This window comes from Musa acuminata, chromosome BXJ1-11 (genome assembly GCF_036884655.1).
Source record: "Musa acuminata AAA Group cultivar baxijiao chromosome BXJ1-11, Cavendish_Baxijiao_AAA, whole genome shotgun sequence".
Lineage (NCBI taxonomy): Eukaryota > Viridiplantae > Streptophyta > Magnoliopsida > Zingiberales > Musaceae > Musa > Musa acuminata.
The window spans coordinates 6390045-6413530 of record NC_088337.1 but is presented as its reverse complement, the minus strand read 5'-3'; the positions used below and the strand labels follow the sequence as shown (position 1 = coordinate 6413530).

At 38.8% G+C, this 23486-nt stretch overlaps 2 protein-coding genes across 3 annotated transcripts; one reads left to right on the top strand and one right to left on the bottom strand.

The window, feature by feature from the left end:
• Positions 1 to 163: 163 nt before the first annotated feature.
• LOC135597074 (serine/threonine-protein kinase BSK2-like) lies at positions 164 to 12305 on the bottom strand. 2 transcript variants are annotated; one of them, XM_065089525.1, is made up of 10 exons: positions 12093 to 12305; positions 11774 to 11997; positions 11540 to 11675; positions 9932 to 10065; positions 9157 to 9262; positions 8438 to 8523; positions 7244 to 7432; positions 6980 to 7138; positions 6375 to 6488; positions 164 to 673 (listed from the first exon to the last, which is right to left on the bottom strand). In XM_065089525.1, the coding sequence occupies exons 1-10, from the start codon at positions 12169 to 12171 to the stop codon at positions 419 to 421; spliced, it is 1482 nt and encodes a 493-aa protein (XP_064945597.1). In that variant the 5' UTR covers positions 12172 to 12305; the 3' UTR covers positions 164 to 418. The 2 variants fall into 2 exon arrangements, with proteins under 2 accessions (XP_064945597.1, XP_064945598.1); XM_065089526.1 differs by lacking the exon at positions 164 to 673 and adding an exon at positions 1474 to 2278.
• A 3467-nt stretch (positions 12306 to 15772) lies between these two features.
• LOC103970663 (ribose-phosphate pyrophosphokinase 1) lies at positions 15773 to 23181 on the top strand. The gene is made up of 9 exons (XM_009384532.3): positions 15773 to 16022; positions 16430 to 16606; positions 17833 to 18081; positions 18201 to 18344; positions 18502 to 18669; positions 19993 to 20062; positions 20384 to 20465; positions 22286 to 22445; positions 22737 to 23181. The coding sequence occupies exons 1-9, from the start codon at positions 15897 to 15899 to the stop codon at positions 22773 to 22775; spliced, it is 1215 nt and encodes a 404-aa protein (XP_009382807.2). The 5' UTR covers positions 15773 to 15896; the 3' UTR covers positions 22776 to 23181.
• Positions 23182 to 23486: the final 305 nt, after the last annotated feature.

Sequence of the window (23486 nt, the reverse complement as noted above, 5' to 3'; positions counted from 1 at the left end):
AGAAACCTTTCAAAAATTCATTCGTGAATTAACTGACTACCTAATCATGTCATGTCTCGGGCAAAATTCTTCTAGGAAACAGGACGGCTTGATGCACTCGTTGTTGTAAGTTTCCAATAACAGTCATATTAATTATTATCCAACTCAAAATTAATAACACAGATTGTGGGTGCAATTAGGCTTACTCATATAAATCAAATATTGTGCAATTACGAAACCCTCAAGTGTAAAGATGCTAATAATCGTCATGACCTAATTAATCTCGTGAAATTTCTATACATTATTGTGTCTGCTTACCTTCTCAGCATGTGTGCTGTCACAACGTTCCTGCTGCATTTAGAACCCAAGACGAAACTTGCGTACAGGAATGACAGATATCGGAGTTGCAGACGTGAAATCCATAGCGACTGCGTACGAGTCAATAGCCACGCCAGCTGCTCTGCTTCTTCACCTCGAAGGCAGCTCCATCGTTGAGCATATCCTGGGCATCTTTTTCCATCCCGAGCTTTGAGAGGGCAAGGGCTTGCAAGTAGAAGGCCGTCGGCCACTCCGGCATGCACACCTGAGCTTGCATGGCGTCGCGTAGGGCCAGCTCCGGTTGTCCATTCATCAAGTAGGAAAGGCTCCGCCTGGCAAAGACCGTGGCTGAAGGAACTGACATCATCATCACCAACTGGATCAAAACGAAATGAATTAAAGCTCTCGCTCCGTTTGCACAAGCAAGAATCATACAACAATTTGTAATGGCGTGATCTAAGTAGTTATCCTAGACTAGAGAACCAGACACAAATTTTGATGAGCACTACAAGTTATCTGTAAACAGTATAACAAAAACATTGTAGGAATATATAATGCCAAAACGATAAGCACAAGGTTAAGTCGAGCTCTCGTATCATCAAAATCCTTAGTTTTGTATCCGTCACTATCTTCACAATTAACAGAGCCAAGGGTACTTTCCACTTGAAGAAATGGAATTCCAAATAAAGCCCCAGGTGGCAAGGCCAAGCATTTTTATCAATCACAGCCTCTTCTCCAAGCTTCTGGTGGCAATGCCTTTGTTATTCTCATATTAGCCAATTCTTTTCCAGCTATTTTCTGACCTTTAGAAGGTCCAGAAGTTAGGAGAAAATGTGAAATTACTTGTTTTTACTACCACAGAAGAGCAGGGATGGAAGTATCATTTGTGGACCACATAGACCACCAGGTCATACGGACAGCATAAAGATGCCGGTGAGTGTATGCCCCATCGAACTGAGCTTGAACTTCGGTCCAGCTAGCACTGTAAGTTCCATTATTTTGAGAGTCGGTCACAGAACATCTCCGGTTGTTAGTCCATGATTTCCGTTTCTTTAGCGGCAAACGACCAATGATTTGTAAGAAATGATAAGCACAAAGAACTATAGAAAGCTTAAAATGCTTACAAAGGATTGGACTTAGTGGTATCAAGAAACGGAAGCGGCAAACGACCAATGATTTGTAAGAAATGATAAGCACAAAGAACTATAGAAAGCTTAAAATGCTTACAAAGGATTGGACTTAGACTTCTTCTCAAGTAAGACTCTGGTTTTTCGACCGATGTCTTGCAAGAGACTAAGCTAGAGAATATATAGAGGAAGAGGATAGAACCGGGTACTCATTGGGCCCCATCGCATTCTTATCTCTTCTTCTAATATATTTCTAGACTTCCTACTGAAGGAAAGGATATTCCTTAGTACAATTATTGATGACACTACGAGCGGCTCCCCGGGGCTCAACTCGTTTGACAGCTAAGAAAAACAGGTGCTCTACCCCACGCAACTTGTTTTTACTTGGCGGCTAAGAAAAGTAGATGCTCCAGCTGTTGCAGGACCTCTAAAGGCTAAAGCTAGTTGTCCTTTGTGAGACGTCTTTTGCCAGAGATAGAGCCTTCTCCAGTTGTTGTTGCTGCTGGAGGACAACTGGTAACCAGTCCCTGTACCAGTTGTCTTTTCCACCGCTCCTTCTTTGATATTCTTTAGTCTTGATTAGGTGGATGTCCATGAATTGCTGTAATGCTTCACATGCTTGTAGGGAGGCTTCCTTTTGAATTGCTCCAAGTCTTCTTTCAGATAGTCCCATTTCATCAAATGTGAGTCCTTCACGTGTCTTGGCTCTGAGCTTATCCATTTCTTGTTGGTATTGCAGGAGGAGGTCGCCTGGTTTATTAGTTGATTCAGGTGTGCAGTGGCCCTGAGGTTTGGTTTGGCTTGAACCTCCTGAGTGGCTTCTAGGAGAAGGAGTAATGATTCGTTCGGCCATCCTGCAACCAAAATATTTATTAGTCGAGATAAAGAGTCGGCTAGAATGTTACTATCTCCTTCGATGTGCTCAAATTTGATTTCAACGCCGCTTCCAGTGATGTAGTCTACAAAGGCCATCCATCGGACTCTAGATGGTTTGTTCTGAGTGGACTTATTAAAAAAGCTTATTATTGCTTGACAGTCAGTTCTGATCATAATTTCCTTTTTATCAAGAAAGTAAATCTTCAATGCCTCCAGGGTTTTCATGACTGCATGCATCTCAGCGTCTATAGTGGACTTGATTGGGTTGTACTTTCCGCTGGCGTAGGCACATACCTTCTCAGTATTTCTGGGGTCGTATTTTTGTTTTTTCCATTTGCAAATACCTCCCCATCCTTCCATGCATCCGTCTGTTTCAAGTATTATAAAACAGTCTTCAGGAGGTACCTCTAGATCAGGGAGATTTTGTACCAGGCTCTTAATCTTTCTGATTAATTTTCAATCTTGCTCATTCAGCCTTTTCTCGCTAGTGGGGCTTGTTTTTGAATATAATGGGCCTAGAAGCCTGCCCAGGTTGGGTATATAGCTTCTTGCATAGTTTAGAATTCCCAGCCATGATCTGAGGCCTTTCTTGGTAGTAAGGTCTTCTTCCTGATATTCTGTGATTCTTTTAATAATATGAGGCTGTAACTTGATTTTGGAGTTCCCCAAGACTGCTCCAAGAAATTCAATCTCCTTTACTGCAATTTTCATTTTCGTTGGGCTTAAGACAAGGTCGTTTTCTTGGCATATTTCTAACATTTTAGTGAGGTGTTGCCCATGCTCCTTTTCGTTTTCTGAGAAGACAAGAATATCATCAATGTATACTGCAATGAATTGTTCAGTACCTTTGAAGCAGCTATCCATTTTTCTTTGGAATATAGCAGGGGCATTTTTGAGACCAAATGGCATTGCAAGCCATTCATATAGTCCTTCAGGAACCCAGAATGCAGTCCATTCAATGGAATCAGGGTGCATGGCAACTTGGTGAAAGCCCGATTTTAGGTCAAACTTTGAGTAGATTTTGCTATTGCTGACCTTTTTAAGGATGGTATTGATACCAGGAAGGCTGTATTGATCCTTTTCGGTGATGTCGTTGAGCCTTTTGTAATTAAAAACCATCCTTTCCTTCCCCTTTCTTTCAGCTCCTGTTATGGGGTCCACCGTGGTTCCTGAATTAACAATTATAGCAGTAGTACGGTGCTTACTTTTGCTTGGTCTGATAACCCCTATTTCCAGTAGTGCTTTTACATGCCTTGAGAAAGCTTCCTTTGCTTGTGGTGTTAAATGTCTAAGGGGTTTGTCCTCCACCACGAAGTCTTGATTCTTAATCTCCAACCTGCAGGTTATCTTGTTCTTTTCCCAATGTTTGAGGGGATCTTCTCCAATATAGCCTTGGGCCTTTAACTGGTCTAGTAGGCTTCCAAACTTGGCCCTTATATCTTCATTGCTTTGCTGAGCTTCTGTAGAGTAAAATACTGCCTCCTGGATTTGGATATAGTCATCTTCTTTCAAATCTAGTTCTTCTATTGCTGCAGCTGTTGAGATATAGGGCAAAGTATTAATAGTCGTTAAGTTTTTGTAAAACGTAACCGTGTTACCTTCAATCCTAACTCCTCCTTGCATTGCCCTTATAAAATTACATCCTATTATCATTTGAATATCATCCCCAAGCTTCATTGAGAACACATAGGTGTAAGGAATCCTGAAAGTGTTGTTCCCAATAGTCATTTTGCCTCCCCTTAATTTTTTGTTCGCTGTCGTTTTGGAGGTGATCCCACTGAAATGCACCACATAAGGGTTTTCTTCTATTGCAGCTTTTGGTACAGCCTTCTCGTCTATGCAACAAGTGGTAGCACCTGTATCTAGTATAGCATTAACTTCAAAAGGGGGAATATTCAGAATTTCCATATGCACCTTTAAGTTGAAGAGCATATTCTTAGATCTTCTTGATCCTCCCGTTTCCTTTGTTTCCATAGAGAGGATTTTCTGAGTTTCTTCCTCCAAGAGAACAAGTGCCTCTTCATTTTCTTCTTCTTCTTCGCTTTCTTCAGTTTTTCTTTTTCCAAGCCTTTGTATTTCTTTCAGGAGATCGGCCTTCTCTAGCCTTAACCGATCTACTTCCAGTACTTCCCCTTCCAATTTGTCATATTTTTCCTTTAGCTCTACCACTTTGTTTTGTAAACGGAGGTTTTCCTGAGCTATGGCTATAGATTGAATATGCATTTCTTCTAGCTCCTTGGCCTTTTGTCGTTCAAATTCAATCGCCATTTTAAGCCTCCTTATTTCTGCTTCGCAATGATTAATAAAGTCTTGTTGTGTTTGAAGCAAGTTTCTAGGTTCATACCTTGGGGGTTCCTCCATCATGACGGGGGTCCTTTTGTCAAAGTAATATATGCTACATATTCCACACGAAGTGATCTTGCATAAGGGACAATGTCTCCTATGCCTTCTTTGCGACGTTCTCTTGCAGCATTTGCACTCTTCCAATCCTGGCGGTAGTTCTGTGTTGATTTCCCATATGTGTCTGCATTCAGCTTATCCTTGGGAAACTTGTATTCTTGCTCTGTATCCTGTTTTAGGTCCTATCCACCAAGTTCTACTATCTTCTATTAGAGCGAAAATTTTATGGGTGAAGGAGTGAATACCATGCTGTAGATCTTCTATGTCCTCTCCTTCAGAAATTGAATAAATTGAGTCGCTTTGGTTTTCTCCTTCTTGTACAGATAGTATTTCGTATTCATCTGGAATATCCAACTGTTCAAATATAGCAACTCTTTTGATATTCTTTCGGTCATTGGGGCACTCTCTTGCAAAATGCCCTTCTTCTCCACAAAGGTAACACTTACATTTCTTATTTCTTATCAAGTGCTTTCTCTTCTCAATCCTTGCGTGGGATGAGTGAGGTTTACCTTTATAGGTCGTTGATCTTCTTACCCCATATTTTCTTTCAGGTTTGTTGTAGTATCCTGGGATAGGAATTTCACTGCAAAAGGACAGGTCCTTTAATGCTCTTCTAAATGCAGCATCTTTGCATTCAGCTTCTAAGTATTTATAGGAGAAGAGTATTCTCGGGATCACTCCTATAGTGTTTCCCCTATACTTTGCTTCAAATGCCTCTTTGATTCTCTTTCCTAGCTCCCCTGGCATTTTGGACCATAGCTTTTCAGATAATTCAGGGCCCAAGAACATCCTTCCTGTTTTGGATGCCAACCTCATATAATCATTTAAGAATTGAATAATATATTTGAGGTTAGTACAGGATAACCTTTCAAGGTCTCTGTAGGCTTCTTCTTGCGCTATTGTGGATCCCTGGAATGGATCTTCTAGTATGAAGATCGTCCTTAGTTGTGAGAGGATATTTTGTGTTCCTCCCGTTCCGTCTCCATTGGCTAGAAGTAATTGGTATTCTTCTGGATAAGCCATTCGCCATTGGATCCATGCCAATTTTTCAGCTTCCCCGAGCAAATTTTCAATAAACTCCATTTTTGCTAGAGGATCTGTAAATCCTTGTGAAGATACCAAGTTCTTCGTTATTGATTCCCACCTCATAAATACTTCATCAAACATTCCCAATTGGGATGGGATTATAAATATTGCTCCCTGCTGCTGAAAGGCTGAAGGGGGGTTCCAGGCTTCTGAAAAGTTCTTTGCCTTGAACCTTGGTTGTCTTGAATGCCCTTCATATTCTGGCCTTTGGCTTATGGATTCTATATTCACAGCCGGAGGGTAATTTACTGGTCCCATGGTTGAGTCCGCCGGTGGCATGTAATTTGACACAGCAGATGATGAATATACCTGATGAGATAATTTTGCTAACTGGGGGTATTCCATTACTAGTTCTTCTTCCAGTCCTGCTGCAATTAATTCCCTCTGAGGCTTTCGAGGATACGGCATCTCTACTTCTTTCTCTGAGATATGGGTATCTTGAAAATAGGAATTCAGGCCTTCGCGTAGTTCTTCTGCTTCATCTTCACTACTACTTGATAGGACAGGCTAGAAGTCTAAACCATCTTTTTTTCAACAAAAGGAATGGTTCAAGAAGAAACTAAGAAATAAGATAATAAACAAACACACCTTGGAATAATAGTCAATAGCACTCTTGAAATCTTTATCTCTGAATGCAATGTCACCAAATTTCTTTGTATTCAACATCTCTTGCACTTGTTGTGTCCATTCTTGAAAGGAAAGCTTCATCCAAACAAAGAAAACAAACATGCATAATTAAAGATTGACAAGGCTATCACAATTGCCATTTTCAAACCGAATTTCTTGAAGTAACACAGGAAAAAAAATGCAGAAGAGAAATTTGCAGCTTTATGCACAAAAAACTCATAGTTGAAGAAGGCTTCACTATGGCAACATACATGAAGCATGCAACTTACTGAACAAATGCGAGTGACAAGTGTTTTACCGAGGGATTCTAACAAACATAACATAATATACTCATATTGTTTAATCATGTGAAGTGTGCACATAGAAAGAGAATTCCAACCTATTGATAATTCTTTCAGGATAAGTTAAGATCTTAATTCTCATTAAACGTAAAGATTTTTCCCAAAAAATATCTTGGTTTTGCACAACCAGCACATGATATGATCACCAGATCCACCACAATCCTTGTTCCATCAATGTCAAATGTCAAGATATAGAATCTTTTTAAATTGTTTCTGAAACCTTACCTCATTTTCTGCACCTTCTTCATCTTTATAACCTGTCTTAAGCAATATATCATGCACAGCTGTTAGATCCATCCTTGCACAAGCCTTTCCAAGTGGTGAGAACATAACCGGCAGCACCTGTTCTGTCTTTGTTATACCCATGAGAGCATGTGATGGAATCTGCATCATCAATGATTATGAAGTTAAAGCTGCGCAAGAATTCGAAAAAACATAAAATTAGAATGCTGAGGCATAACTAGTAGATAAAAGTTATTGTAAGTTCACCTCTTTCTGAGTTTGAAGTGGTGCTAGGGCAGAAAGAAGAAATTTAGAGTTGGGTCGATCTCTAGCCTCAAACTGTAGACATTTTGAAGCTAGTTCAACGAAATTAGTAGCATCATCATTAGCATATTGCCCCTCCAGGGAAGAATCCATAATCATTAACATGTTCTTTCCTCTTATTAGGTCTAGTGCCTGACAAGAGAGAATAAAAACAATCAATAAATAGTGAACTTATAGACAAGTGAGCAGATCAGACAAAGCAACTATATATATAAAATTCACGAGACAACATGTTCAAAATGTTAACTGTAGCACTGAGGTAAGAATGTTCATGTGCATGTGGTAATTTAGAAAAGGTAGAATGAAAAATGTTTTCATTAGCTAATGAAAAGGTGCAACCATGATAGAGAGAATAAATAATGAAAATTTATTTAAGATGGCATGGATATGTTTGACGGAGATGTAGATACCATGGTTAAATAAAGTGAATCATTTGGTGCAATGAAAGGTAGCCGGAGACCTTAGATAACTTTATTAAAAACTATAAAAGATTTTATTGCTCATTTAATTAGGGATATCGCCTTACATGGAGTTCAATGGCAAGAAAAGAGCCAGATAGTTGGACCTGAACATTTAGTGATGTTCTGATTGTTCTTCAGCTGTTGAATAAAAAGTACACAAATTTCTAAAAAATAAACAAAGTTCAAACTTAATGAGAACTCTTCCTCAGCCAAAATGTGAAAAGTCACAGAGTGGTAAAATCATATCAGCTTCTAAACCACCTGCCACACTACACCACATGTCAACCATAAATGTATACAAGAAAGGATCAAATGACGTTGGAGCCAACAATTGACGACTACTAAGATAAGGCAATCAAAATATAGTAGCAGTTATTTTCAATCTCCAGATAAGTAATGATTTCAAGATGGTGATTCAATCCATATTTAAAAAGGTTGAGTTAAAATGAAAGAGAGAGAAAAACCAGCAAAGGCAAGCTCAACATGAACATAAGGCTATCTCAAATATACATACATATATTCCATGCTCCAGCTAGAAAAATGAAGCACTTTAGTTTGTCCTAAGTTCATTTCTTAATTATTTAAATGACCAAATAAAAGGGTTGAGATTATGAACATAATATGATAAACATTCCTAACATGACGAGAATTGCCTACTTTGATAACCTGGACATACATGACTTGGGGGGATATGCTTCCCACTCAAAAGATCTAAAAGTACAGTTCCATAACTGTAGATTACACTCTCTGGAATTACCCTTCCTGCACAATTACATAAATCCAGGTTAAGTTATGCTACAACAAATTAATAAGAGTAACAATATCATAAACTTGGAAGTATGGATATGAAGTACACTTAGAAGCCAAACATTAGCTGATGAACATCACCAAAGTAAGAATCCTGAAGGACTTATATTATCCGGATACTTTATCTTGTTCCAGAAATGCCAAATTCAGTAATAATAACAGCAACATTAATGAATGTCTAGGAAAAATTAGTTAGATAAGCCTTTAAATCAAGTTTCTTTCAATATAGGCCACACTACAGTTTACTTGCAGCAACGTTGAATTGAAACAAAAGGGCAGAGAAGGATGTGAATGGAAGGATCAAGCACCATTATAAGGCAGAGACAGGATCCGCTTCCTTTTGCCTATGCGCCAGTGACAAAGACATTGTTACAAAACAAATCATTTGCCAAAAAGGGTCAAATAGGACCAAGGGGAATACATTTGATTCAATACTAATTCAGTGATTTCACTAGTACAGCATAATAATATACCTAAATTTTCTACCTGTATAAGTGGGACCCAGTTGTGGAGAAATTTAACAAGTGCATCAGTAATGATAATTTAGCAAATTGCAAGAATCAAGAGTATTGAAGATAATTGAGTTACCAGTTCGCAAGAATTCTGGTGGAGTGTAAGCTAGGTTAGTGCTATAACTTTTTCCATCTCGGCTATTTTTCATGAGACCAAAACTAGACAAACGAGGATCTCCATCCTGGCAAAAACAAAGACAAAAATATACAAAATTTGCAGAAGTTAATAAGTGTAAAGAATAACTAAATAATGTCTTCCAGAAACACCCGAGACATAGTTTTACATTGTGAAAATCATTTTCCGAAATCCTAGGCAATATGGCTTTAGAAAAACTTTAAAAATTAAATTCCACAAGATGTTATACATTAAATATCTCATAGAGCATTTAAGTTAGAAATCCATTATACATATATATCCAGAATATATCAAATTCAATATCAGTATTTTTCAGTCCACAATGCATGAAATTTTATGAATTATAGTCCAGTGGATAGCAATCTATAAAATCTTTAGATATTATCACAACAACCCGCATGATACATGGAAGAGTACCTTATAACTCATTGAAGAATTACTCAATAGGAAAAGCCTTTATTTGACAAGTGGAAAAGTATAAAAATGTAAAATCATCTTTTTACTCTTTGTTAGTGACCAGCATAATGCAAAATATAATATATAATATGCTCACAAAGTTTTGGGTATGTCAAAGGACCTTTATAATGACAACACCTTAACTATAGCAGGATTAAATTTTCAAAGGTAATAATTTCATTATAATGCAGCTCACGGCACCAAATTACACATTTAAAAAGCAAAGAAAATTGTCCCAAATCACATTTAAATTTCATACCTCATCAAAAAGAACTCTATAAGAATTCAGATCATGATATATTCTCCGGTTTTCAGTATTACAATGATCAAGTGCTTGTGCAATGTAGTATGCCACCCTAACTCGCATTGCCCATGGTAGAGGCTGCTTATCCCCTAACAAAATGGAAAATCACATAGTAAACCAAACATTCATACTTTAGCAAATGAGTCACTTCAGCATTCACATATGTTTCCAGTTGAGATCTCAAATAGTACAACCACAATGAGAACCAGTTAGGGAATGTGGTTCCTGTTACAATTCGAAAGGTTGCTCTTACAAGAAATTAACATACTAAATTGCACATATCACTATAGCTATCAAGGAAACAGCTGGCACAGCCACTATAATAGAAGTCTCAAGCATAGAATGCAATGAAATTTCAAACATAATAAAACATGGATCCACATATCAGATAAAAAGTTTCTCATCAAAGTGTATCATGAAGCTTCTGCAGGCTAAAAGCATAAACGAATGCTGCAATTGGTTGAAAATTTTCAATTAGCAAAATTATATTGGTGGATTATCTTGAACTTCGACTGCTGATCTCCATTTCAGATATCATGTTAGTCAAATTAGGTAAGTGCTAACGTGTCTATCCATTTTTTTATATGACAAGCATGAAAAAAATACTTTGGTACTCCATGCTTCAGAATAAGTTATGGGGACCAGAGAGCCTAAGTTTGGGTAGTGCTAATGCACCAGAAGAAAGTGCTAAAATGTAAAGACTCAGATCTGTTTGGATAATAGCTTCTGGAGAGAAGAGAAGAGGAAGGCATGAAAAACAGACCAAAAAAGAGTAGAGAAAGTAAGCCTCTCTTCCTATGTCTGGATGCAAGGAGAGAAAAGAAGGGAAACACTTTTTTTTTTTCTTATTTCTGAAAACCAAGAGAAGTTGCAATAAGTACTAGCCAATTTTGGTCTCGATTATTTTAGTCTTTCATATTTCTTTCTTTCCTATCACATTAGGGTAAAGAGCTAACTATATTTAGGGCCCTTACTCTCCCATCCTCTCCAATTCAGAAGAGAAGTAAAAGGAACCTCAAAGAGAATCAGATTCTCCCTATTTCTCTCTACTTCTCTCCGGTTGTCTCCTATTTGCTGCATCCAAACAAGAGAATCCACTTCTCTTTTGTCCAATTATTCAAAGTCGAAAGCTCCTTAGCTGATATTATTCAAGTTGTGTAAGTTTGGCAGGAGTCTGTCACCATTTGGTGCATACTACATTCATTAAAGCTTTATATATTCTGCTAGGTCCTTTCAATAAATGTTAACTTTCTTTTCTTTTGTAGAACTTATGGCTAGATCCCCCTCTCTTGTTCATACTAAACTTTTCCATTGATTGTCAATAGATCTTTCCCAAACAAAACAATAATAACATAAAAAACAGTTTTCCAATTTCACAGGATTGTTGACATCTTGTCGTCCTACCTCTTCTTTAATTGGCTAGAGCTATATCAACATCTACTGACTTTAAATAAATGAAGATTGTATAAGGGAAGGAAAAGCGAAGGAAAATTGAAGGATTCCAAAGTATAATTTGTAAACGGAAAGGCCATGCAACACATCAAGTCTTGTACAGAAGCGTACAATGGAAAAGATGCTTAGACAATGTGTCATTGGGCATGAACTCTGCGACGAGAAGTCTCTCGTCATCCTCCGCACAGCATCCGATGAGGTTCACCAGCCTCTTATGCCGCACCTTTCCCACCCCCGCAGCTTCCGCCTGCAAGAAGATCTCAAAGAAATACTCATTCAAAACAATCTTTCTGCAATAACCATAAATCTAACATTACAGCTAAAACAAAGGGACCAAGATCCGACCACAAACTGCTGGGCGTCGGGCCACGACTGCTTAGAGAACCTCTTGACAGCCACCAGCCGTCCTCCATCAAGCTTTCCCCGGTACACGACATTGGGCGCCTTCTCGCCGCTCTCGGAAACAATCAGGTCCGGGCTGAAGCCCTTCGTCGCCGCCCTCAGCTCCGCCAGCCCGTATTCCTTGAAGGCCGGCATCTGATCCTGGTCCCCCGCCTCCCCATTCGTTTCTATCACCCGAAATAAGAACAAAACATATCCACCAAATATGGGGCGAAAACGGAAGAATGGGGGAGAGATGGAGACGGATGGACATCGATGGTACCGTGATCTGGCTTGTCGGCGTGGTCGGGATCGTCTTCGGGGGAGTGGAGGTTAGTTGTCTTGGAGTGGAAGCAGCCCATCTCGCGGAAGGCGAAACCCTAGAATCCCATTCGACTTGGGTCCGGCGGAAGGCGAAGAGCAGAGAGAGAGAGAGAGAGAGAGAGTCGTGGAAGAAGAGGGAGGGAAGAACAGAGCAGTGGAGAGTGGGATGAAGCTGATGCCGTTTGGGTGTGCGTGTATGGGGTTTTCCGTATCAATATAATACGTGTTCTTTCTACGTGATGATGTGGCACGAAGTGGAGGAAAAAATTTTAAAGTAGAAAAAATTTTCCTACCACCTTTGTCAACCCGACCACACACACCACGACCGAATATGGGTCCCAAGTGAGGTAAGTTGCCATTCAGCGGGCAGTAAGAAACCCGAGTAGGTCAAAAAATGAGTAGAAAAGGCTTTGCTAGGGATGAAGCGCTCCGTTTAGACAGCGCGTGCGAATCACTAGTAGATTTGTTTGTCCATAAGAATTGCTTGTGCAAGACGCGTCCGAACTCCGATTCAAACTTGCGACGTGCCTGGAGTCCAGGTGGCGCAGGCCAAAAACTACAGAAACAACACTTCGATCGTCCCCTCTTTTCTACCAGCCATTCGATTGGCCGCATTCTTTGCGGGCCACGCCTGGAAGTGGAGGAACAATAAAAGTACTTGTTCGTCTCCAAAGCATGCTCTGGTAGCTTCATCTTTGTAAATAACTGAAGTACGCAGCCTAACGTGCCATACCAGCGAGCTCATTGGAAGCAATCTGGGGTCCAGCATTCCACGTAAGTCTGACAGCTAACAAGAGATGGAGGAATAAGTGGGTCGCGTCACTTGGGTTCCAGTAAGTCAGAGACCGAACTAAATAATAATAATATTGTTAGTATTTCTAATGACTTAATATTAGCTGTAAGAAGGCATAATAATTTTTCTCGCATATGCATCTGTCCGCAAGACAAATTCAGTGAGGAAATGATTTGATGCCAACATTTTGTGCTAATAATTTGAGGATTTGTTCGTGAATCGCCGATCAATTTGACTACAAATTACATTTTCTATTATGCACGCATTTAATGCCGATGTGATCGATGTCTCGTCTCACTCGCGTCTTGTCCGAATGGAAGAGGTCGAGTTGGAAGTGTCGTTTGTGTCTCGACTTGACGAGGCGGAACGTGACGTGTCAGGGAATCGGCTCGGGGACTGCGGTGGCTTGTTTCGCCAGCAACGGGGAAGTCCTACGCGGTTAGACTGAACCACCCGCGAAACCGCGCGAGGTTGACGTGGCCCGCCGCAATGCCTCACGCAATAGGCCTGCCAGAGACCACATCGACCCTTCGGTCGTCTCGAGAATGAATGGGTTGAACTAGAGAGCCGGCCGTGCCGCAGACCTACAACGCGAGTTATGTGACGGGTAAGTTTACGAAGAAATTATTCGTCGAAATCTGAAGCCAATTCCGAATACAGGAATCTGGTTCGATTTGATCGAGTTGGGCACGGCGGCGACTCGAGTCTTAAAATTAGATCTAAACTATCATCTACTTTTGATTTATCTGACTCGACCAATTATTTGGTTCGACCAAATTAGAACTCTGATTTAGAGTGGTTAAGTGAATAGTATTTATTCCAATGTGGTCAGAGCCTATTGAATTGAACTTAATCGAGTTGATCAATCAGCATGTACGACGCATTGTAAAACTATAAAAAAAATTAACGCATACACTAAAGATTTTGCTAAATTTAATGCATATGAATGATTGAGCATATTCATCGTATGAATCATTGAGTCATCATTATGATGGATTTAATTTATGATAAATACTCTTAACAGTATAAAATCATCCAAATTTATAATAGTTGCTCTCTTCAACAATAATGGTCAATATACGTGTCTATTTTCTATTTAGATGAGAAACCCCTCTTAGGAGCTCATGAATTATTTATATTCTTTTGATTATTATTTAAAAATAAACTTATCAAAAGTTAATTAAAATTATTAAATTAAATAAAAATAATAGTATTTATAAAAATTATGCATCATAAGAATATTCAAATTACTGATATTATTTTATTTGATAAGTCGACTCAATTTATTTGATAAGTCGACTCAATTTAATATGATTTTAATTGATCCACTTAATATTAGGTTTATATATCGATCGGATGACGATGAATTCACTTATCTTCATTCTATAATATAATAAAAAAAATTTATTTATGATAAATCCCTTGATATAATTTTACTGTCATCATTGACATATCTAATGATCAATATTTATAATAATAAATTATTTTTAATTATTTTTATCTAATATATTTCTTAATTTATATGGAAAAAATATTTGAGATGAGCTGAGCAAAATACAGTTTGTTTGATGTCTCTTGAGGCTGCATGTTTATAAATAATCCATTTGGTACTATATTCTCGCTCATACTCGCTTTTGATAAATAAATAAATAAATAAATAATGTGTGCATTGTCTCAAAGTTTAGAAATAATCATATTTCCGCTTATACATGTTGATACAATATATACATTGCTTCAAATATCAAAATAAAAAAATTTAAACCATTAGATATTTGATTATTTAAAGCATCCGTTATATTCTTGAAATCATAATGAGTTTTAAAGATGTCGATATCATTTATGGTGTCAACGGACGGTCTAAGACATATTTTGGATTCCAACTACGTCACGACTTGTTCCGCTTTATACCCCTGCCAAGTTAGCACAAGGGGTACTACCTCATGCCGAGTTGAGACTCGTATAGGGAGGCATCCCGTCGGCGAGTCTCGTCTAGGAAAGCTCAGGATGGCACCTTACGACATCGTTTTGTGTATACTGGGCGGCGATCGCACAACGATACCATCTTGCCACTCGGGGGATTGGGCATCACACGAAATCCGCGTACAACCGATCCTCGCACAACAGTATAAAAGCTCATAATCAACATCTAACTAGAGGGGAAAAAAAAGAAGAGAAAAATACGGTTACTAACTTAATATACGAGGGGCCACAGTTGGGAACCCCCCCCCCCCCAATGAGGGCCTTTGTGGAGGAGCTCGACCACACCCGGAGGCGCGATCGTCCCGACTGAGAGACGCCTCGCCAGAAGACGACATCATTGTCTCGACCTCTTGATACAGTCGACCTCAAAACTTTTGCCGATCAACTAGATACGCTTTTGCAGAAGACAAAGTCGACAGCCCGACCATCGACCCAGCCAGCTCCAACACTTCTTTCGACCGACCGAGAACTCTGGACATCGACCAGTCAACCAAGCCATGCTAACTCCTTGAATGCATCAGTTCACCAACAGGTCACATGATGATTAGACACCATCATAATTATTTATATTTAAGTGGTTGAATTTTATAAAAATAAATAAATAGTTTATTGTTTAAGGTATAAATAATTTTGCCAAAAATAAATATAGACAACGCCAGTGCGGGGTTAAAGTGGGGTCCGCCACGGTTCTGAAGCAGGTAAGGACTCACATGCGTGGCTTCGGTTGATGGGCTCATGGCATATTCGATACAATGACCGATCAGCGATCTAATGGGTCCATCTTTTCGGATCCGTGATCTGGTCCGGTTCTCAAACCCGTTATCTGTTTCGCCCAATTCGCTTGGATGGCGTCACAAAATATCCCCACCAACCGCACGGAACTGCTCGAGGCCGCGCCGCCTGCCGTCAAGTGCGAGGTTTTCATCGGCTCCCTCGCGAAGGTAAAACCCTAGAAAAAGCTCGCTCCAATCCCCGAGCCCCGTGTTGGTGATGGCTTCCATAGCGTTATCTGCCGCCGCCGCCGCCGATCTATCATCTGGCCGTTCCTATGGGGTTGCGACTTGGACGCACCCCCGCCGCTCCCAGAATGGCCTTTCTCTCTCTGTTCCGTCTGTGGTTAGTGCTTCAAGATCTCACTCGGGGGTTTTTTTCTTTGTCTGGCCACCCTGAATAGCTGGGATCTTACGACTTATCGCTTAGTTTTATAGTCAGACGTAGTTTTGATGTTGGGATACCTGCGATCCGACACTAAATCGCATCTAACAAGTATAGAATTGTTTAATGTTTTCGTCGTGCCGGCAAATATGACATCAGATGCACTTCTATTAGGTCGATGCCACTTTGATTACTAGTGTAAAATCAAATAATGTAATCCTCTTTACCTGCTTCAATGAGGATTTGTTTATATTTATTTGATTTTAGTTTTTCTTCATGGATATTGAATAGGTTTGATGATGTATAGAAGATTCTGTCTATAATATTAAACTTGAGTCTATATCATTGAACTTGGGTTTTGTAAGCAGAAGTGCAAATTGGTTGAGCCATTGAGGTCCAACAATGGCAATCCTCCAGGCTTGCAATTCCTCTATGATCGGACGATGCCAAGTGCTGTAACGATGCCGATCATGCAAGGCATTAGCTCAAAGTATGATACAAGACTGCGTATTTTTTCAGGCACGGCCAATCCCTCACTTGCTCAGGTGAATTGAGTACTAATTTGTTTGATTTAATTGAATTAATCAAGTTTGGAGGAGCTCTAAATTGTCTGACAGGACTGGAGCCACTAAAAAAAGGTCTTTTCCAGGCCCTTCTGAAAGTTTCAGATTATTTTGACTCTTTATTATGGTTTTAATGCTGGTATGCTGTCATGTATCATTATTCCAACATTTTCTATTGCATCCCGGATCACATACAATTGACCAAAAATCAGTCAATTCTGCTTTCTGATCGAGTTTGGTTAATTCAAACTGTCTGCAAAAATTGGACTGGTATTATATGTACTGTTATTTGTAGGTTAGATCATACCGGAATTTAACAATACCACGATATATGGAATAAACTTTTAGTCATCCATTGATATAAACTGAAGTTGCATTTGGTGATGCAGTTCCCACAATATTGGATTTGGTTATCCAAACCTTATTGCATTATTAGACACTCTCTGAAGTTATATAAGAAATCATGTTGCTACGATGCCCACTGAAAAATCTAGAGAGAGATTACTTTTATTTTGAAGACTTTGCTTTGCTTTTGATACTTTACCATGTTCAGATGTAAGTGAAAATGATGCTTGTGATTCTGCTAAAACTCAAAATTCGAGGTTTGTTGATGGTTAGGCTACTCTTGGTGTCAAAGGTGTTCGTGGCTTTGAGTCTTCTCAATGTTACTCTTAGCATTTGAATGTGTTTAGACCTCACCTAATCACTTGAGTCTATATGTGATATGTCAAGTCATGACCTCTATGGTTATTGGCCAGAGTATGATTAATGTCTGACTAGGAACAAGATTAGTCTTCTCATAGCCCTTTAAACCGGAATTGATTAATCTTGGGCGATAATTAGTTGGCCGACTGCTATTCTAAATGAGAGTCAATGGAAGTATTAAGTTGTTCGTTATCAGATATCATGAATTGCATGTGATATATCTTAACATTACAACAGCTGCTGTTGTGGCCTCCTTAATTTTTTTTTTCTTCTTTTTGCTTAGTTAACAGAAAGTTTAGCTTAATCAGAACATTAGGTGGTAAAGATGATCTTTTAAATTTCTATTCTTGTTCTCTTAAAATATTGCTGCAATTTGTGTCGAAGATATTCCATGGGTTTCTTATGTATGGATTTGGTTATTTTGGAACTTGTTTCTTGACTCATTTCTATCCATTTCTGTTTTATTTCTAGAAGTTGATGATAATGTTTTCTTTTCTTTTTAGGAAATTGCTAGCTACTTAGGCCTGGAACTTGGGAAGATAAAGATAAAGCGATTTGCAGATGGTGAAATTTATGTTCAGTTACAAGAGAGTGTTAGAGGGTGTGATGTTTATCTAGTGCAACCAACCTGTCCTCCAGCAAATGAAAATCTTATGGAACTTTTGGTAATGATTGATGCCTGTCGCAGAGCTTCTGCCAAAAACATTACTGCAGTTATACCTTATTTTGGTTATGCTAGGGCAGACAGAAAGGTAAGACCAGTTTTCAATAAGAGAAATATCATTGTCCCATGTAATTATTTTGTTTCAACATATGCTGATGTTGATTTCTGTAGAAATCCTTTATCCTTTTGATTTAATTGTTTTCTCAGACTCAAGGACGTGAATCTATTGCCGCCAAGCTTGTTGCTAACTTAATCACAGAAGCAGGTGCGAACCGTGTGATCGCATGTGATCTGCATTCAGGACAGTCCATGGGATACTTCGATATTCCAGTTGATCATGTATATGGTCAGGTAGTTCATCTTTACCATGTTCAATTTCAAAATAATATTTATCTTGGTTTTTTATTTAAACTTAGTTCATATGCTATTTTTTTTCCTTCTGCATTGGCTTGGTTAGCATGTTTCTCCTAGCTGATTGTGTATGTTTTGTTTGTTTTAACATGTCTAGCCTGTGATACTTGATTACCTGGCCAGCAAGACCATTTGTTCAAATGACCTGGTAGTGGTCTCACCAGACGTTGGAGGTGTTGCCAGAGCACGTGCCTTTGCAAAAAAGTTATCTGATGCACCTTTAGCCATTGTTGATAAAAGGCGTCATGGGCATAATGTCGCTGAGGTAAATTAACATGGTTTTTCAATTGATTTACTATCAACAAATTCAATATTGTTTCGCATCAATTTTAGAGCAGCTTTCATATTAATATTTGTCGTTCGGGCTTCTCTCTATTGTGTGAAACTTTGTAGTCTGTGTTGAATAGTTCTACATACGAATATCAGATAGCAGATTATTACTCACTTCAAGACAAGTATTCTTGACAACTTTTTCATTTTGAGAATTGCAAGTACTAAATTATTCAGAAAGTTCTTGACATATTGATTCACATTTCCATCAGACTTTTGGTATTCTTTAGCAGCTGACACCATATCACATCTGGTGTAGCTGAGTTTCATATGTAAATATTCTGTTAGCAGTAACTTCGGGTAATCTCCGCAAAGGGTAAACATGTAAGGGGAAATTTGGGATTAAAATTGATTTTCTTTATAATTAATGATTGTTATTTGTTGGAGATGTGTGAGGTATATGATCGGAGGAGTGGTCTAAGGCCCCAAGGAGAAAGGGAGCGGTAGCTGTGGATAAACTGCAGTAGTCTTCCAGCCCTTGTGTGCACCTGCTTGCAGCTGGACTGCAGGAAGTCTGACCCGGTCAGACCCCAGTCCAGATATTATATTAAATCAGGAGGTCGATTAGCCCAATCCATAGCAGAGATTGGGATACAAACTAGAACCTATCCTGCAGACCTCAAACCAGGACTGGCCGGCCCAGTCCAAACCATACAGTAGATCATATTTGATTTTAAGCTGCCCAAGTGTATATGTCTGGGCTTGTAGGCGTGGACTCAAGTTAGGAGCCTGACCAATTCATATGGCTTTTAGCATCAGGTTCAGACTCTTGTAAGCCAGCTCACCAGGGGTTGGCCTGCACCTGCTTGCAGCCAGACTGCAGGAAGTCTGATTCGGGCCAGAGCCCAGTCCAGATATTAGAATGAATTGCGAGGTGATTAGCCCAATCCATACCACAGATCGGGCTGCAAACTAGTACCTAACCTGCAGACCTCAAACCAGACCTGGCCAACTCAGCCCAAACCGCACAGTAGATCATATTTGATTTGAAGTTGCCCATGTGTATATGTTTGGGCTTATAGGAGTGGAGTCAAGTTAGGGCCTGATCAATTCATATGGTTTAGCATCAGGTTCGGACCCAGCTGTACTTTATCTCGAAACATTTTGATGGATCATACGGTTAAGAATATGTTTGTGAGGTTCAGGGTGAGGCTTTATATGCTGTATGCCTAAATTGTCACGTGCATTGATACTCCAGAACCTTGTCCTCATGATTGTATTTATTTGGCTAATTAAATATGTTGTTGCTATTGTGAAGGTAATGAATTTGATTGGTGATGTCAAAGAAAAGGTAGCTGTGATGATGGATGATATGATAGATACTGCCGGTAAGCCATTTCTTATTGTTTTGAAACATCATTGCTGCTGCTGCTGTCATTGATATGATATCTAGTTCTTGGAAAGTCTATTGTTGGGTCTGCAAATTGCATCATGGACTTTTTGGAACAAGTTGACATGGCGGGTCTGCAAACTTGCAACAAACATATCCACTTCAGTTGTTTGTTGCAAGTTTTCTCTGCTAATTTTTTGTTTGTGCCACTCTCATTAATGACTATCAGTACTTTCACTTTGATGCTCTTTGAGTTTTAATTTTATTCAGATTGTTATTATATATGTTGATGTTCAAATTAGTACTTCAATGAATTTAGGTACCATAGCAAAGGGTGCAGCTTTATTGCATCAAGAAGGAGCAAGAGAAGTCTATGCTTGCAGCACACATGCTGTTTTTAGGTATCTTCCTATCCTTATCTTTGAGCAACACTATTTTTTAGATTCAGAAATTGTAATTGAAGAATACTGCTGAGAGCAGTACTTGAAGAATAATGTTGATATTTGTAAGACAATTATTCTTAGATGTCTCCCTCTTAAATTAGTTATGCACCACTTACCTTGACCTTCATTCGGTTGGGGGGGTGGTGGGTGGCACATGGATGACAATAATGGTAGTTCAGCCAGGTTTGTAAATACAAGAGATAAGAGTTGCAGAGTTGAAGGAACATTCCAAAGAATTGGAGAAGTATCACATGTCATCCAACTTCTGTATTAACATTTGGTTTGAATGGAAGCACATTGTAGACCATGGATATTTTGTCAGAATTTTATGCCTATTCATTTGAGAATGACATCTGGATGATAAATATCACGTGGTCCATTCAAACAAATTGAAATAGAGAAGGGAAAAGGAGAAGAGGTTTAATTAGAAATGAAAGGTTGATAAGCACACCTAGTCCACTGATAGTGTTCCCACAATATAACAAATCCAAGGAAGGGTATATCTGGTGAAAATACTAGAAAAGGGAAAAGGAGAAGTGGTTTACTTCCTGTAAAAGAAGTAAACAGTTGATAAGCACGCCTAATCCACTGGTAGTGTTCCCACAGTATAACAAACCCATGGAAGGTTATTTCTGGTATACAAAAGTTCCAGACATTTGAGAGGTATATGGTGTAATGTTTGTTTCTAAGGCCAATAAAAACTTGGTCAGAAATGATGAGGGCAGAGACAAGATGCTATGACTTAAAACAAATATGCTACAACCTATAGAGCTAAGCAACATGGGCCATGAAACTTATCTCAAATTGCTGATGTGAAGCTCTTGTTGTGTGTTGTTGTGCTTGTCACAGAGGTTCCATCATTTTTAGATTAATTATAAACACTAATAAGTCCACTGGTAGTGTTCCCACAGTATAACAAACCCATGGAAGGTTATTTCTGGTATACAAAAGTTCCAGACATTTGAGAGGTATATGGTGTAATGTTTGTTTCTAAGGCCTATAAAAACTTGGTCAGAAATGATGAGGGCAGAGACAAGATGCTATGACTTAAAACAAATATGCTACAACCTATAGAGCTAAGCAACATGGGCCATGAAACTTATCTCCAATTGCTGATGTGAAGCTCTTGTTGTGTGTTGTTGTGCTTGTCACAGAGGTTCCATCATTTTTAGATTAATTATAAAAACTAATAATGTCATTTCTTTATAGGAAAACATAGTATTTACAATCATGGTAAGAGCAGATTAAATTTTAAGTATTTGCTAGTGGCAATTTTGGTTCGACTCTTATGCTCCTACTGATCAGGGCCAGAAATAATCCTTCTACGTAAAGTACATGAGCCTCAGTGCCATCCTGAGGTTGCTTCTTTACAACCTAGGTGTTAATGTTTTGAGTGATGCAAACTGGGGTAAAACTGCATGAAATGATCCTATCCTGATTCTGCATTGGCAGGCCTTGAATATGGTCCTTGCTATGTTATTAAAAAGTCCTCATAAGATGTTGGATATATATTGGAACCGAAGCCAGTTGATTGGTCCTACGGTGGTCTATATTCTACAGATTGGTAGTATATGATGTGATGGAGTCATGGAACTTCACAGTTTGTTGACATTTACTGTCACATTGTCTGTGACAAAGTTGTTTTTCTCTTCTCTTGTAATTTCTTATGGTAGGCTCTCTTTTAATCATTATTTTTTAGTCTTCATCCTTTCATTATTATTCAGCATTTAGTTTGTTTATTCTGGTTGAATTTTTATATTATTTTAATATTCATGCAGCCCTCCTGCAATTGAAAGGCTATCTAGTGGTCTATTTCAGGAAGTTATTGTCACCAACACTATCCCTGTGTTGGAACAAAGAAATTTTCCTCAGTTGACGGTTCTTTCAGTGGCAAACCTTTTAGGCGAGACAATTTGGCGTGTTCATGATGACTGCTCTGTAAGTAGCAACTTTACATGATCTGATAGATTGTCTACTAATCAACTTAGCAGGCAATTTGATGGCGTTGAAATTTTGTTTCCCTTGCCTTCTGCTACTCTAATCTTCCCCTTGCATTTGGCTTCAATTAATTATTAGACAAGGTTGTATGTCATTTACTGCTTCCAATTTATCCCGTTACGTCCACTTGTTTTCTCTAGCTTCATAACAATTCTTGTCTAGAGACTATTAACATATTCAAATCCACTGTTTTAATTCTGATAGTAGCTTCATGTTGCACTTTACTGGCAGGTTGGCTATGAACCCTATTCTAGTCTGGACATTGACTGATCTCATTGGAAGGTAAGAGGATTTTGAGCAGTAGTCATGGTTTTCTTGATACTGATGCTTCTGCTCAATCATAATCTGTTCCCGTTATCATTGCTTGGTATCTGTTGGAGTCAAAACACAATCTATACATACGATCAGGCTTCCTTTATCTATGTGATGACCCAGGGCTGCTGCTAACCTCTAGCTGAATAGCTGGAAATAAGTTTTCTTGCGAGATTTTCCAGGTATATGATTCTGGAAATGGTTCAAGACATGTCTGCTATGACTTGTTTTCATGTTATGCAATGCAAGAACATGCAGGAGCTCCATCCAAGTTGTAAATGTTCAGTGATTGACCTGACCTGGTTTTGATATGATTGGAACTAATCGAAGTGCTTTATGATTGAAAGAAAATTTTGTCACCTCAGAGAGATGGTGTTCGGATATTTCATCTGCTTCTTCCATCTATAGTTATATTCTGCGCATATGTGAATGGTTAGAAGGGGTTAACGAGAGAGTATCTTTAGATAATTATTAGAGGGGTACGAATGGAAGTTTACTTGACTTATAAATAGCTCTACTTCACCATATCAAATCACATATACTTACTATCTTTAGTCTTGTCATGTGAATCAAAATCCGGTCCCAAGCCGTTCAAATTCCTCATAAAAAGACAACCTGACCGCTCCTTAAAAAAATCCACTAGAGATGGCATGTAAGATGGTGTCTCTA

What these genes read in the sequence shown, in the direction of transcription:
- LOC103970663 (XM_009384532.3), top strand. Translation starts at nt 15,897, where the DNA reads ATGGCTTCCATAGCGTTATCTGCCGCCGCCGCCGCCGATCTATCATCT. An exon ending in TTGATCATGTATATGGTCAG is followed by an intron (nt 18,345 to 18,501) that starts GTAGTTCATCTT and finishes TAACATGTCTAG; the next exon opens with CCTGTGATACTTGATTACCT. An exon ending in TGATATGATAGATACTGCCG is followed by an intron (nt 20,063 to 20,383) that starts GTAAGCCATTTC and finishes CAATGAATTTAG; the next exon opens with GTACCATAGCAAAGGGTGCA.
- LOC135597074 (XM_065089525.1), bottom strand. Translation starts at nt 12,171, where the DNA reads ATGGGCTGCTTCCACTCCAAGACAACTAACCTCCACTCCCCCGAAGAC. An exon ending in CCGACGCCCAGCAGTTTGTG is followed by an intron (nt 11,676 to 11,773) that starts GTCGGATCTTGG and finishes ATCTTCTTGCAG; the next exon opens with GCGGAAGCTGCGGGGGTGGG. An exon ending in ATAGAGTTCTTTTTGATGAG is followed by an intron (nt 9,263 to 9,931) that starts GTATGAAATTTA and finishes TGTTTTTGCCAG; the next exon opens with GATGGAGATCCTCGTTTGTC.